This window comes from Scylla paramamosain, chromosome 23 (assembly GCF_035594125.1).
Source record: "Scylla paramamosain isolate STU-SP2022 chromosome 23, ASM3559412v1, whole genome shotgun sequence".
Lineage (NCBI taxonomy): Eukaryota > Metazoa > Arthropoda > Malacostraca > Decapoda > Portunidae > Scylla > Scylla paramamosain.
Genome location: NC_087173.1, coordinates 16,928,085 through 16,943,254, shown reverse-complemented (window position 1 = coordinate 16,943,254; position 15,170 = coordinate 16,928,085). Strand labels below are relative to the sequence as shown.

At 40.8% G+C, this 15,170-nt stretch overlaps 1 protein-coding gene and 1 long non-coding RNA gene across 2 annotated transcripts in view; one reads left to right on the top strand and one right to left on the bottom strand.

The window, feature by feature from the left end:
* Positions 1-4,651, top strand: part of LOC135112470 (uncharacterized) — a 5,737-nt gene extending 1,086 nt beyond the window's left edge. The window contains exons 3-4 of the long non-coding RNA XR_010274414.1: positions 1,405-1,616; positions 4,330-4,651. This is a non-coding gene — a long non-coding RNA (uncharacterized LOC135112470). The remainder of the gene's footprint in view (positions 1-1,404; positions 1,617-4,329) is intronic.
* Positions 4,652-13,450: 8,799 nt separating this feature from the next.
* The window catches only part of LOC135112296 (UDP-glucose 6-dehydrogenase-like), a 40,070-nt gene continuing 38,350 nt past the window's right edge, over positions 13,451-15,170 (bottom strand). The window contains exon 11 of the mRNA XM_064026615.1: positions 13,451-14,291. Coding sequence (XP_063882685.1) covers positions 14,257-14,291 — 35 coding nt within the window. The 3' untranslated portion in view covers positions 13,451-14,256. The remainder of the gene's footprint in view (positions 14,292-15,170) is intronic.

Genomic DNA, 15,170 nt, shown 5'->3' with positions numbered 1-15,170 from the left:
AATTTTTTTTGTAAGAAATAAACTACATGTTCATTGCGTGCCTTCATTTTTCTTGTCTAAAGCTTTTATTTTCACTTCACCGTTTTGGTGCCGCCGCCTTCCCGTTCTGAGTCGTAGCTCTGTTCCGGAAAGGTACTGGATGTGATATAAATGAAGGGTGTAACGTTGTGTTGTCTCGTGCAAGACAGGTCTGTGATATATCAAAGGCTCCTGAGAAAGGTTAGGGCACACGGGATAGATGGGAGGGTGTTAGGCTGGATAGGGTCATGGCTTAGCGACAGGCGACAAAGAGTTGTAATAAACGGCTCGAAATCTGAATGGGGTCATGTAATTAGTGGCCTGCCACAGGGATCAATATTAGGACCATTGTTATTTCTAATATATATCAATGACTTGGATAGTGGAATTAGTAGTGATGTTAGTAAATTTGCGGATGACACAAAGATAGGTAGATTAATTAGGTCAGAATCGGATGCCATCGCCTTGCAGGCAGATTTAGATAGAATGAAATGAATGGACGAATAGATGGCAAATGCAATTTAATATCAATAAATGCAAAGTACTTAGCGTAGGTAGAGGAAACCCACACAGTAGGTACACATTAAACAACCAAACTCTGGTAGGTACAGGGTACGAGAAAGATTTAGGAGTTATAGTTAGCTCTGAACTCCGTCAAGGGAAACAATGCATAGAAGCCAGAAGTAGGGCAAATAGGGTACTAGGATTCATTTTTAGGAGTGTTAAAAGTAGAAGGCCGGAAGTAATATTAAAGTTATACTTGGCGCTGGTCAGACCTCATCTAGACTACGCTGTGCAGTTCTGGTCCCCACATTACAGAAAGGATATAGATCTATTAGAATCAGTACAGAGGAGAATGACTAAAAGGATACAGGGGATGAGTAGTATTCCTTACGAGGCGAGATTGAAGCTGTTAAATTTACATTCTTTAGAAAGACGTAGGTTAAGAGGGGACCTGATAGAAGTCTTTAAGTGGTATAAGGGTTATAACAAGGGGGATGTAGGCAAAATTCTTAGGATTAGCAACCAGGGTAGAACAAGAAATAACGGGTTCAAGCTTGAAAAATTAGGGTTTAGGAAGGAGATAGGAAAAAATTGGTTCTCAAATAGAGTGGTAGATGAGTGGAACGGACTCAGTAATCATGTTGCTAGTGCTAGGACACTAGAGAGCTTTAAGAGAAGATTAGACAAGTTTATGGATGGGGATAATAGATGGAAATAGGTAGGTGTGTTTCATACAGGGACTGCCACGTGTAAGCCTGGTCGCTTCTTGCAGCTTTCCTTATTTCTTATGTTCTTATGTTCTTATCTTGTGGCCAAAACTAAACCCACCTGCCCCTCATCTCCATGTAAATGTTTTATCAGAGTATGTTTATTACTCCACAGTCTACCATCCGGCCTTTCGTTCTCAAAGAGGAACATTTGAATGGCGAGCGCAAACTTTCCGTCAACGCAACGGAACTTCCCGCAAACGAAACTTTATCTTACAACATCACAATGGCACCACTCAGGAAGGAAACAACTAGCTTCCTTAATACCTATCCTTTTGAGACCTCGCCTCTTGTATCCACTCGTAATGACACCTTTCGTTCCGCTGCGTAAGTATAATTCAGTACTGCCGCGTGTAGGCCTGCTTGCCTGCTGGCTTGTTACATCTTTATTTATATTCCTATGTTGTTGTTGTTGTTGTTGTTTTCGATTTTTTTTCCTGTCAACAGGGTATTACTAAAAAAAAAAAAAAAAGTGATATCATTCTTATATTTAAACTTTATATTTTATTCTTCATCTTCCTACTCATTCCCTTATTCTGTTCACCTTCACGCAAATCAGTCAGTACCTTCACTCTGCCTGGAACTTGGTGTGGTACTGGTGACCATTGCGTCCACGTGTGTTGGTGGGGAAGAAGAGTCCACGGTGTAAGGTCTAAATTTAGTAACTAAACGACGAACGAAATAACACACACACACACACACACACACACACACACACACACACACACACACACACACACACACTCAGGAACGGAAACACTTAACCGGAAATACACGGTAAATGAGTAGTGTACATGTCCGTATATGAATGATATATTAATTCTATAGCAATGGCATTTACAAACTCTGCCTGCATCTGTATTCTCTCCCCTTCTTACGATTGCCTCGGTTCAACAGACGACTTTCATGGCGCCTCCAAATCTGAACTGGTTTTCCTTTGGAATTCTTTCATCTTAAATGGGAGAAACAGTTAGTGGGCTTTATTTTTTACTTGCTTGATCTGCCTCCCTTAAGCATAAGAATAAACAGGTAAATAAAGTTGCAATCGCACCTTACTTTTTTCTGTCTTGTGAAGTTCAGTCTAAGGTAGTGGTTCCCAACTTGCTTTGTATGGCGGCCCTATTTGCCTCTAACTTGCGCACTCCCCTCCCCCCATCCCTGTCTTATTTTGTTTATGTAAAATTATGCATTTTTACAACAATTTATATCTTACTGCTGTTTAGGAAAACAAGGATTTTTACATTGATGAAAACAAGTTAAATAAATAATACAGGCAGTAGACATTTTAATAAATGTTTCCTTCAAAAGCAGCGAAAAAAATAATAGTAAAAAAAAAGGATATTTATCAAGATGGACTTACACACTGCCAAAAACTTGAAGATTAGTAAATCCTCAATGATAACACTGAAATGAACACACAACAAATCCAGTTAACCACTGACTCTGTAATGTGCAGCTTCATGAACTAAACATAAACATATGAAGACACGACACGCATATGATATTTCTAGTTCTCACAGCACTAAAATGTTAGACACTTTACTCAGTGAATAAATCAAACCAAAACACTCAAAGTTTCATAAACTAATTATGAGCCACAAAGACTTGGCACATCGTGGTATTTCGAGTCTATATATTACTGAAATGTAGAGACAGGGACACAAGTAAAAGACTGAAACGAAGATTTGCAAGATTTTATCAGCTAAATATGGAATATGAAGACATGACACTCACATAGTAATTATAATTATTAGAGCACCGAAATGAGAATCAGCTTACTGCACCAAATAACCCAAACTACGATAATCAGTGTTCCTTACACTAAATATGAATTATGAAGACATGGTCAATATTAGTATCATTATATACTAAAATATTCAATTAATTGATTAATTATATGATTTCATCATCTTATTTCAGTATTTGTTCTTTGGGTAATTTCATCATATGCTTTTTAAACAAAGAATTTAGGGTGGATGACTCCACCCCTCTCTGCATTGTGTTCTCCTTACGCCCTTCAGCTTGGGAATCATTGACCTGAGACGATTACAATGTCCATTGGTAGTTTCTGCTTCCGTCTTTCACTGACAGATCAGAGGAACAAACCTTCCCACGGAGGCTCATCGCCCGTATTTCACCGCGTCTTACAGACACACCCACTGTTATTTGTCATTTCCCTAGCATGCTTGTTTTACCAAATCTTCAGCCTCGCCGGGCATCACCAGACACAACCTATGTGTATTTCCGTGCTTGCGCTGTCTCGCCAGTGCCGCCGTGCGACTCACCGAGGCGGCGTCCGCACCTCGAAAAGTCTTGTTCTCTCGTAAGGAATGTGTTCAAAGGCCACAGAGATGATTAGCCGGGTTCTCAGGGATGCATTGTTCATTAATGATGCAGAATCATGGAAACACTCCTAAAAAGTAATTTTCAATAGAGCTTATCAAAACAACTGATATAACGCGGCAAATATCAGAGAGTGGGATCCCGGAGACTTCCCTAGCGTTATGTTTGTGCGAACTGATGGGAAGCGCCGACACAAAGGCCAAGCTTCCCGACTTACTCCTGACCTGACCTGACAAGTGAACCCACACTTTTCTCAGCTCCCAGGAAGTGACATTTGTGTGTCAGGGATCCTCGTTTGTGTGCACAGCGCCAAACAGGGAGTGTTGTTATGTTAGGCTTTGATATTACATTTTGTAAATCTTGACTCACTTAACTCGGTTCTTGTTGTTATTGAAGACAGAGAAACAGCTCGCAAAATAACATTAATCATTACTTCTCTAAAAGTTGTGTTTATTTTCTTCTCGAAACTTTGTTGAATATATTAAAGGTTGCTTAAACTAAGTGAATTTTCTAAAATTTTCTGTCATAACGTCAAAATTTGTTTTCGTTTTTATTTATTTTCTTCACCTTTACCCTGATAAATTAATGTGTGTGTGTGTGTGTGTGTGTGTGTGTGTGTGTTTGTGTTTGTCTGTGCGGTCCTTATTCTCTCATTATTTTTTTTGCTAATGGAATAACTAACAAACGTTTGTTGTAGGAATATCAGTGACCATCAAGACTGCAGCACACCGTAGGACTGACCACGCAGCAAGATCTTACAGAGTCAAGGAACATGCGTTCACTGCATTGTGTTGTTGACGCCAAAGTCTGAATGTGCATTGCCTCACAATGCAATGAAGCAATAAATTTTACTTGAATATGTTACCAATTCAACTACTTTTTTTCATATGGGTTATTTTTTTCGTAATGTCGTAAATTTTCTTGCTTATGTATCACATGTAGAATTATTTAGAGTTGTTTAAATTCATATGACGCTGTGTTTATGAATTATTTAGCCAGACAATAAACTGAACATGTCACGTTTGTGCTTCTGTCTCCTGACCAATGTGTACAGCGCCAACGGTGCGGCAAGCTCTCTCTCTCTCTCTCTCTCTCTCTCTCTCTCTCTCTCTCTCTCTCTCTCTCTCTCTCTCTCTCTCTCTCCGGGATCATCACGCCTCCCGCCGGGTCAGAATACACCTTTCGGAGCCGTGCAGTGTCATCTCACGTCCTGGGCAACTCCTCATCCTTTCCTTATGCACGCTGAAAGAACACTAGATACTTCCCCGAATACCGATATGGGATGGAGCACCTTTAGGAAAAGACTCACAAAAGCCACACTTAGGTACAAGATTAGGCTTGAGAGAATGGATGATGCAAGAATAGCAAGGAAGGTGTACCTGTGGAATGAAAGTGGAAGCAAATGGAGGAAGAGGTGCATGAGAATGACAGACAGGAATGGATTGTAAGTTGTGTGGGCGATAAGAATGGCTGGGAGGAATCAAAATGAGCGTGAATGGGTGGTAACAAGAGGAGGCAGAGTGGGAGCTGAATGGGATGTGAGAAAATGGAAGAATGAGATAGACAAAGAAGTGAAATGTGTGGGACTGAATGAATGGAAGAATGAGATGGAAAGAAGGAAGATCCTGGAATGGTACAAGGAGAAAGAGGCCCCGAGGTATGAAAGGTGGTATGATGGAACCTTGGGTGGTGATCTTCTCTTCCGAACGAGGGCACAGGTTATGGATGTGAATGCAAGGAGTTACAGATAGTCTGAGTCCCGCAGCAAAGTGTGCCAGATGTGTGACATGGGAGAGGATGAGACGGTGGAACATGTGGTGCTGGAGTGTGTAAAGTATGCCAGAGGCAGGAATGAGATGATGCAAGTGATACTGACTAAGTTAGGGCATGATAGGAATGAAAGAGTGAAGACAGGAAAGGAGTGGATGGTGTTGTTGCTGGGACTGTTTAGAGAGGCGAATGAAATGATTGAGGCGGCGAAAGAGTTTCTGGAGAGAATGTGGCGTGCTAGATGTAGGAACAATTAGGATAGAGGATGCTGTTCGTTTCTCTTTTTTTTTCCCCCCTTCTAAAGGAGTTGCCGATCCAAAGGCCTGGCTTAGGAGTCTGAGCCACCTGTACCATCAAGATCAAGACCGAGGAAGCTTCCTCGTTGAAGACCGAGGCGTGGCCACTCCCATAAACAGCGGAGTGAGTCAGAGTCGAAGTAGCAAATCAGGGCCTGGAGAACAAACAGAGGCTGGGCGCCGGCGTCCTTTTGGTTCGACGTCAGTCACAAGTGCAACTGGGCCCAAGCCGCCGGCGGCTCGACGCGTCGCCATTCCAGTGCCCCAGGGTTGTGTGAAGGGTTGTGGCTGCGCGTTCGTCACCTCTGTAATTATGCTTAGGTGCCATTACTGTGTGATGTGATTGTTAGATGTGCGGGGCAGACTTTGTTGGGAGGAACAAGCGGGGTGGTGGCGGTGCCCGGCAGCCGCGGCAGAGGCGTTACGACCCTTATCTACCTCTGCGGCAGTCAGGCATCAGGTGCAAGGTACAACACTGTTTGGGATTTATTTTGTTGCAGATTTTTTTCCTCTACCATCACTGTGTTCTACATGTGTTTAGTTTTTATTTACGTGTTATATGCACATGTGGGGTGAGAAAAAAAAAAAAAAAAAGTCCGGTGTGACGTCACTGATCCCCGACCCCACCAGACTGCCGCTCCCCTTGGTGGCCTGTTCCTGTAGTGTCCTACCGTGCTGTTGTGACGTCACTTCTCCACCCAGTCAGTCTGGGCTTGTCGTCAACATAAAAGACTTTGAGGTGCCATGACCGTTGTGGCTGTCATAACTCGGAAATAAGGTCACAAAGTTAGAAAGGAGCAAGTCACAGAAAAGTCTTAACACACAGTACGCTTATAATAACAGCTGGGTGATGGTTTAAAAACATCAAAACAGGCAAACAACACTGATTACAACAATAGCATCAAACTTTAACGCAAACATTAAACCAGGTTAAAACATTAAAACAGTCTAAGGGTGCAATACTGGCTAAATAAGTCGACACATTCTGTTCAGTCTAATATCTCATTCAGCATCATGCAACATTTCCTGAACAGTCTCTACATCTCATCAACACAAGAGGATACACAGTTGTTGCTGCATCCGGACAGTGAGGTCTAACACGTTTTTGTGTGTGGGTAGCAACACCATTTCGTTGCATCGTTGTTTTGTCTGAAGACTCCTCTCTCCTAAACCACTCCATTAACTGGCGGATCGAAGTGTCCCACAAGGTTATAAATAAAATTTGTTATTGTAGCCTTCACAAAAAAAAAATAAAATAAAATAAAATAAATAAAAATAAATAAATAAAAAATGTTCGCGACTCATTGTTTATGGCTGTGTTATGTAGATTCCATTACAGGGTTGAGAACACGGAAGGAATACAGTGCGCTCTCCGGTCTTGCCTCGGAAACCTTACAAACTGGTATTGTGCTTCCAAAATTGAGGATTGAACCTGTTAAGAAGCTCCTGAAATTATTCCTTACTTATGCCAAGGTAACTGAAAACTTTTCATACCTTGTGATTACTTCATAAAGTCACTAAAGCTTCAGCCACTAGTCTGGCAACATTTACATTACGTACCCATCTGTGTGCATGATGAGAACAGAAAAATACAACTGATGGGCAGGGACGGCATACGCTCGTGTCGAGCAGTATTGGTCCACACAGCGGCGCGTTCTGTGGAATGCACGAAGTTGTGTCGTGGACGTCGCATGGTGAAATGTAGAAAGAAAAGAAATGCCGCTTTTATACGTATAGACTATTCGTGCAGCGTCCACGACACGACGCTATGCATTCCACAGAGCGCTCCGTAGTGTGGACCCATGTGCCGTCCATACCCACCGGTTGCTTCTGTTCTCTCATCATGAACACGCAACCATTTTTTTTTTTTTTATGTAGGAATGAACCGGTCAAGCATAAAAAAAAAATAAATAAAAAAAAAAGGTTCACTGAGGTTCCAGTCCTAGAACAGAGTGAAGAGCGGTTGTCAAAAATTTGTCTTGAAACCTCCCACTTGAAAGAACTGTGGCAGCTTGATGGCGCTGCTCGGTGTAACAGGTGTAATGAACCCCCAATGCCTCACACGGTACAGTTTATTCTGAATCCGATCAAGCCTGCTATCTTAAAATTGAACACTTAGCACTATAAGCATAATGATTGGTCTTGGCATCACGTTTGTATCATTAGTTGCAGTTATGTATTACAAATGTCATTACGCTGTATCGACATCATACTTAATCTGTTGTAAACTTACCAATTGGTGGCTTTGTGAATGAGCGTGGGCGACGGTTGTAGAACGCAGGTCTTGTGTGTGGTGGTGGCGATCTCCCTACTGCTGTTAGGAATGTCTCGTGCACCCGCAACATTCGACCACCACAAAGGTTTCATTATGGCTCTATCCTATAGAGCAACATCTTTTAGTGTAAACATCGTCATTTCCACCCTCATGACTCACTCCTCCACCTTCTCCTCTATCTTCTCATCTTCACCACCTACACTGCAAGCGGTAAAACTTCCCTTTGCGCAGTCTTGACCAACCTTGCTGCTTTGCTGGCTTTTGTGTCGGCCTTCACATGCCTCCCAGATGAGGGACAAATGCCACAAGTAACAACATATGGGAAACGATGAAGGACTTGCACCTGCATAGCTCCAGGAGAGCTCCAGGAAGCAGTTTACCAGAAGGGCGCATAACCAGTCCCTTGTCAGTTTGCACTGTTGCTGTTATAGGAAGGAGGAAATACAGAAGCAGGCAGGGAGTTCCAGAGTTTACCAAAGAAAGGGACGAATGATTGAAAATACTTTTTAACTCTTACATCAGAGAGGTGAACAGAATAGGGACGAGAGAAGGAAGAAAGTCTTGTGCAGCGAGGCCACGGAAGGAGGGGAGGCATGTAGTTAGCAAGATCAAAAGAACAGTTACCATGAAAATTGTGGTTGAAAATAGGAAGAGATGCAGCATTGCAGTGATGAGAGAGAGGCTGAAGACAGTCTGTTAGAGGAGAGGAGTTAATAAGATGAAAAGCTTTCGATTCCTCCCTGTCTAAAAGAGTGGTATGAATGTAACCCCGCCCCCCTTTACATTCATGTGAAGCATATTCCATACATGGACAGATAAAGCCCCTGTTCAGATTTGGTAGCTGGAGAGGGATAGAAAAACTGGCAGAGACAACTCAGAACATCTAACTCCTTTGAAACTATTTTAGCTAGATTTGATATGTGAAGTTTCCTGTTTAGATTATAAGTAAAGGACAGACAAAGAATGTTCAATGTAGAAGAGAGAGACAGTTGAGTGTCATTGAAGGAGGGATAGCTATCTGGCAGGTTGTGTTGAGATGATACAAGGAGGAACTGAGTTTTTGAGGTATTGAACAATTCTAAGTTTGCTTTGCCCCAATCAAAAATTTTAGAGATCAGAAATCAGGCATTCTGGGGTTTTCCTGCAGGAACTGTTTACTTCCTGAAGAGTTAGACACTTCATAGGTCAACTTACTCAACTCCGGAACCATCTTAGTGACTGCTCTTTATACTCTTTCTAATTTTATAATATTCCTCTTAATACAAGACCACACCACTGCTGTATATTCCAATCTTGGTCTTATCATGGAAATCAACAACTTTTTTTTATCATTCCTTCATCTAAATATGAGAATGTCAATCCTATTCTTTTAACAAATTCATCATCTCTCCAGTAATTTTATCACTGGGTCTGTCCGGAGTCAAATTTTCATTAACTGTTACTCCCAAATCCACGTCCTCTTTTGATTTCTTTAACTTCACACCATCCATCTCATAATGATATTGTATTCTTTTCTTACTCTTACCAAACTCTATTACTTTACATTTACTTAAATTGAATTCCATTTGCCAAGATTTACTCCATCTATTTATCTTATTTAAATCATCTTGCAGTACCAGTCATTTACATTTTCTACCCTTCTCATCAGCTTAGCATCATCTGCAAATAAGTTCATATAACTATCTAATTCTTCATTTATGTCATTCACATATATTACAAACATTATCAGACCCAACACTGACCCCCTGTAAGACACCAGTAGTTACTTTCAGCCAAGATGAATTTTGGTCTTGTATTACAGTTCTCATCTCTCTATCATCCAGATAATCCTCTATCCACTCCAGCAGTCTTCCTCCAATTTTTCAATGATTTTTTTATCTTCCATAGCAATCTTCAGTGTGGTACTTTGTCAAACACTTTCTTCAAGTCTACATAGACACCATCCACCCATCCTCTCTCTCCTGCACAATATTGATTACCTTGAATAAAAGGACAATAACTTCATGGAGCATGATCTTCCACTCCAAAATCCAAATTAACAATTTACCAAAACTTTATCTTTTTACAAAATGTTCCATCCATCTTTCCTTTATTGTTCTTTCGCATAGTTTTCCTACAACACTAGTCAAGGACACTGGTCCATAATTTAGTGGAGTTTTCCTTATTTCCTCCTTTGAATATTGGTGTAATATTTTCTCTCTTCCAATCTTTTGGTACTCTTCCCTGTGATAGTGATGTTACCACTAAACTGTTAATTGTTGTCTACATTCCTTCAATATCCAGTTTGATGCTCCATCTGGACCAGTTGCTTTATTTACATAAGTTCTTCCATTATCTTAAGTATCTTGTGCACTTTATATTTCTACCCGGAACCAGGCCAAGTCTGTTCTCCAACTAGCCAAAAACTCCTTCATTAACAGAAAATGTCAAAACCTTTCAAGATCTAACTCCCCTCGTGATTTCTGGCATCTAGCCAAAAATATCTCCAATAACTTTGCTTCTTCTTCTTTCCCTCCTCTACTTCAACCAGATGGCACCACTGCTATCACATCTATTTCTAAAGCTGAACTCTTTGCTCAAACCTTTGCTAAAAACTCTACCTTGCACGATTCTGGGCTTGTTCCTCCCTCTCCTCCACCCTCTGACTACTTCATGCCACGTATTAAAATTCTTCGTAATGATGTTTTCCATGCCCTCGCTGGTCTAAACCCTCGGAAGGCTTATGGACCTGATGGGGTCCCTCCTATTGTTCTCCGAAACTGTGCCTCCGTGCTTGCACCTTGCCTAGTCAAACTCTTTCAGCTCTGTCTGTCAACATCTACCTTTCCTTCTTGCTGGAAGTTTGCCTACATTCAACCTGTTCCTAAAAAGGGTGACCGCTCTAATCCCTCAAACTACCGTCCTATTGCTTTAATTTCCTGCTTATCTAAAGTTTTTGAATCTATCCTCAACAGGAAGATTCTTAAACATCTATCACTTCACAACCTTCTATCTGATCGCCAGTATGGGTTCCGTCAAGGCCGCTCTACTGGTGATCTTCTGGCTTTCCTTACTGAGTCTTGGTCATCCTCTTTTAGAGACTTTGGTGAAACTTTTGCTGTTGCCTTGGACATATCAAAAGCCTTTGATAGAGTCTGGCACAAAGCTTTGATTTCAAAACTACCCTCCTACGGTTTCTATCCTTCTCTCTGTAACTTCATCTCAAGTTTCCTTTCTGACCGTTCTATTGCTGCTGTGGTAGACGGTCACTGTTCTTCTCCTAAATCTATTAACAGTGGTGTTCCTCAGGGTTCTGTCCTGTCACCCACTCTCTTCTTATTATTCATTAATGATCTAAACCAAACTTCTTGTCCTATCCACTCCTATGCTGATGATACCACCCTGCACTTTTCCACGTCTTTTCATAGACGTCCAACCCTTCAGGAGGTAAACATATCACGCAGGGAAGCCACAGAACACCTGACTTCTGATCTTTCTAAAATTTCTGATTGGGGCAGAGCAAACTTGGTATTGTTCAATGCCTCAAAAACTCAATTCCTCCATCTATCAACTCGACACAATCTTCCAGACAACTATCCCCTCTTCTTCAATGGCACTCAACTGTCCCCCTCTTCTACACTGAACATCCTCGGTCTGTCCTTTACTTATAATCTGAACTGGAAACTTCACATCTCATCTCTAGCTAAAACAGCTTCTATGAAGTTAGGTGTTCTGAGACGTCTCCGCCAGTTTTTCTCACCCCCCCAGCTGCTAACTCTGTACAAGGGCCTTATCTGTCCATGTATGGAGTATGCTTCACATGTCTGGGGGGGTTCCACTCATACTGCTCTTCTAGACAAGGTGGAATCAAAAGCTTTTCGTCTCATCAACTCCTCTCCTCTAACTGACTGTCTTCAGCCCCTCTCTCACCGCCGCAATGTTGCATATCTAGCTGTCTTCTACCGCTATTTTCATGCCAACTGCTCTTCTGATCTTGCTAACTGCATGCCTCCCCTCCTTCCGTGGCCTCGCTGCACAAGACTTTTTTCTTTCTCTCACCCCTATTCTGTCCACCTCTCTAACGCAAGAGTTAACCAGTATTCTCAATCATTCATCCCTTTCTCTGGTAAACTCTGGAACTCCCTGCCTTCTTCTGTATTTCCACCTTCCTATGACTTGAATTCCTTCAAGAGGGAGGTTTCAAGACACTTATCCACCAATTTTTGACCACTGCTTTGACCCTTTTATGGGACTGGCATTTCAGTGGGCATTTTTTTTATTAGATTTTTGTTGCCCTTGGCCAGTATCCTTCCTACATAAAAAAAAAAAAATTTCCTCATAACTGACTGGGACTGTACTTAGTATATTCCTCACCAACTTATCCCTTCTAGCATCAAAATCCCCTTCCACAGTAAATACTGATCTGAAACTATTGTTCATAACCTCTGCCATGTCCTGTGCATCCTCTTAGATTTTTCCTTCAACTTTCAATCTTGACACACCTTCCTTTTTTCTTCATCTTCCCATTAATATGTTTAAAAGAACAGTTTGGTTTCATTTATACACTTTTCTATATTATATCTCTTTCTTAGTTTCTTCTCTCCATTCTTATTATCTCAGTGTACTTCTAGCATCAATATAATCCTCCCATCTGTTCTGTTTTCCTCATCTTCCACTGTACAGGTGTGTGTGTGTGTGTGTGTGTGTGTGTGTGTGTGTGTGTGTGTGTGTGTACCTGTTGCAGCATCAGGTGGGAGTTGGTACCAAGCAATCAGGGAACAGAGGAGAGCATGCCTTTTTTGATGTGTTGCTGGTGCAGTACTGAGGTCATGATAGAGCAGTGGATTGTGTGTTAGCAGATAGGAACCAAACATTATCCTCTATGTGTAAGTGGAGAGGAAGAGGCAATCAGGGCACACAGAATAGCATGTCTTATTTCATGTCACTGGTGCAGTGCAGAGCAGAGTGAGTGTATGTTAATGTATAGGAAGGAAACACTGTTTCTTGTGTATGTTAACGGATAGGAAGAAGCAATCAGGGAATGCATTATAACATGCCCTCTCATGTGTCACTGGCAAAATACAGAGAATGGCAGATCAATGAATTGTGTGTGTGTCCAAGTGGTATAGGGAGTATAACAAGGATGTTAAACAAAATTCCCAGGATCAGTAATCAGGATAACACAAGAATAATGGGTTCAAGCTTTAAAAAGTTGGATTTGAAAAAGAGATAAGAAGGAATTGGTTCTCAAATAGAATGGTAAATGAATGGAATGACCTCAGTAATAAGGTTGTTAGTGCTGAATGATTAGGGAGCTTTAAAAAATTACACAAATTTTTGGATGAAGGTGATAGGTAGATGTGTTTCATACAGGGACTACCACATGTAGGCCTGATGACTTCTCGCAGCTTTCCTTATTTTTTTATGTACTTATGTGTTAACAGTTAGGAAGGAAACACTATTTCTTATGTATGTTAATGAATAGGAAAGAAACACTATTTTAATAACAATTTATTATTTTGTGCAGATCCAGGCCTACTTGAGCTGAGCACTGACCCAAGCACAGGGGTGGAGGGGTGGTGGTGGGCCTGTCTTCCCTGCCCGTACAGACCCCAGGGGCTAAGGATGGCATTTTATTGAGGAATGTGTGAGGATGTGTGGGAATGTGCACTTTGGCTCATATTTTGAAACTCTTTGCTGTCTCTACACAGCTATTTTCAAAGGCCACAGAAATGATTACCCAGGTTCTCAAGAGTATTCCTCCTGTTAATACTGTAATCTTGTTAATCTGTCACTGAAACTGTTAAAACAAACTTAAGAACCAGTGCCACTTAAACTAAAGCATTTTGAAAGTAGAGGAGATGCAGTGCAAAAGTGCTTCAGAATATGGTCTTGTCTTGCTTACTCCCTTGTAAGGATGTCAGCCTGGTTTATATATATATATATATATATATATATATATATATATATATATATATATATATATATATATATATATATATATATATATATATATATATATATATATATATATATATATAAGTAGATATATATATATAAGTAGATAAGGAGATACACACAATGAGTAAAATGTGTTGAGAAAGTATGTCCTTGCATCACTGGCTGTGAGTTAAGGCAAGCCCTAGATAAGATCAGGGAGCCTTTTGACTCCTTACACTTACAAACTTTTAAGTATCTGTTTGGACCCAATTCTCTAGAAACGTTTCTTGCTCATGAGGTGCTTCTGACACACTGAGGCACAGGTGCTGAGGTGCTCCTGGTGGTGCGAGACAGGAGCTGGCAGCTATGGCGTCCAGGAAAAGGCTGGGTAGTGTTCACCTGTGGAGGAATGTTTATAGAGTCAGACACAAGAACAAAGAAGGTTTAGCAGTGATGGGTGAGGCAGAGTGGAATTTTAACTTTTTAGGAATTTTGACTGGAAAATCTGAAAGGTCTGGATAATCGAGAATTATACTCGTAATGTGTTCAACTTTGATTTGCTTCCTAATACTTTGTATTGATCTCTCCATGTGATGTGAAACCAGACACCATTCCCTCCATTCCCTTTAGGGCAACCTTAAGTTTTGTCCCAGGACTCATGCAAGACTCAAGATTTCTGAACTGACAGAATGAAGTCATCTTGAAACTTTTTTCTGAATGGTAATAGCAGATTTTTCATCATGCTGTTAGTTACTGAAAACATTTAATGCAACATTACATTTTTTCATAATCTGGCCTTATGCTGTACCAATTTTCCTTGATAATTAGGTGTATTTAAGGTATTTGAAGATACTCTTGATATTTCATTCTCTACTTTGATATAATAGTCTCATATGCAATTATTGTACATTATCTTCATATGGAATTATTGCACATCTCATCTTCATTTTCTCCATATTCATCCTCAGACTCACTTTCTGCAAAATGATCCACTGCAAGCTATTTGTAGACTGGCCCATTACAACACAATTACCATCAAGGCCAACATTGTTTATGTATTCATCATTCATCTTAATCAATTCTTGCTTCTTCCAATTTCAAGTAAACAGTTTAGACACAATAGTGCTATCCTCTCTAACATCCTTCTTTAATCTTACTAAGCATCAGTACCTGCATTCAACAATGCTAGAGGAAGAGCGGTGGTGGTGGTGGTGGTGGTATGGTAGTGATGGCTGACCTCTCTCCCTGACCTTCTATATTTAACTGATGGTGAGCTCT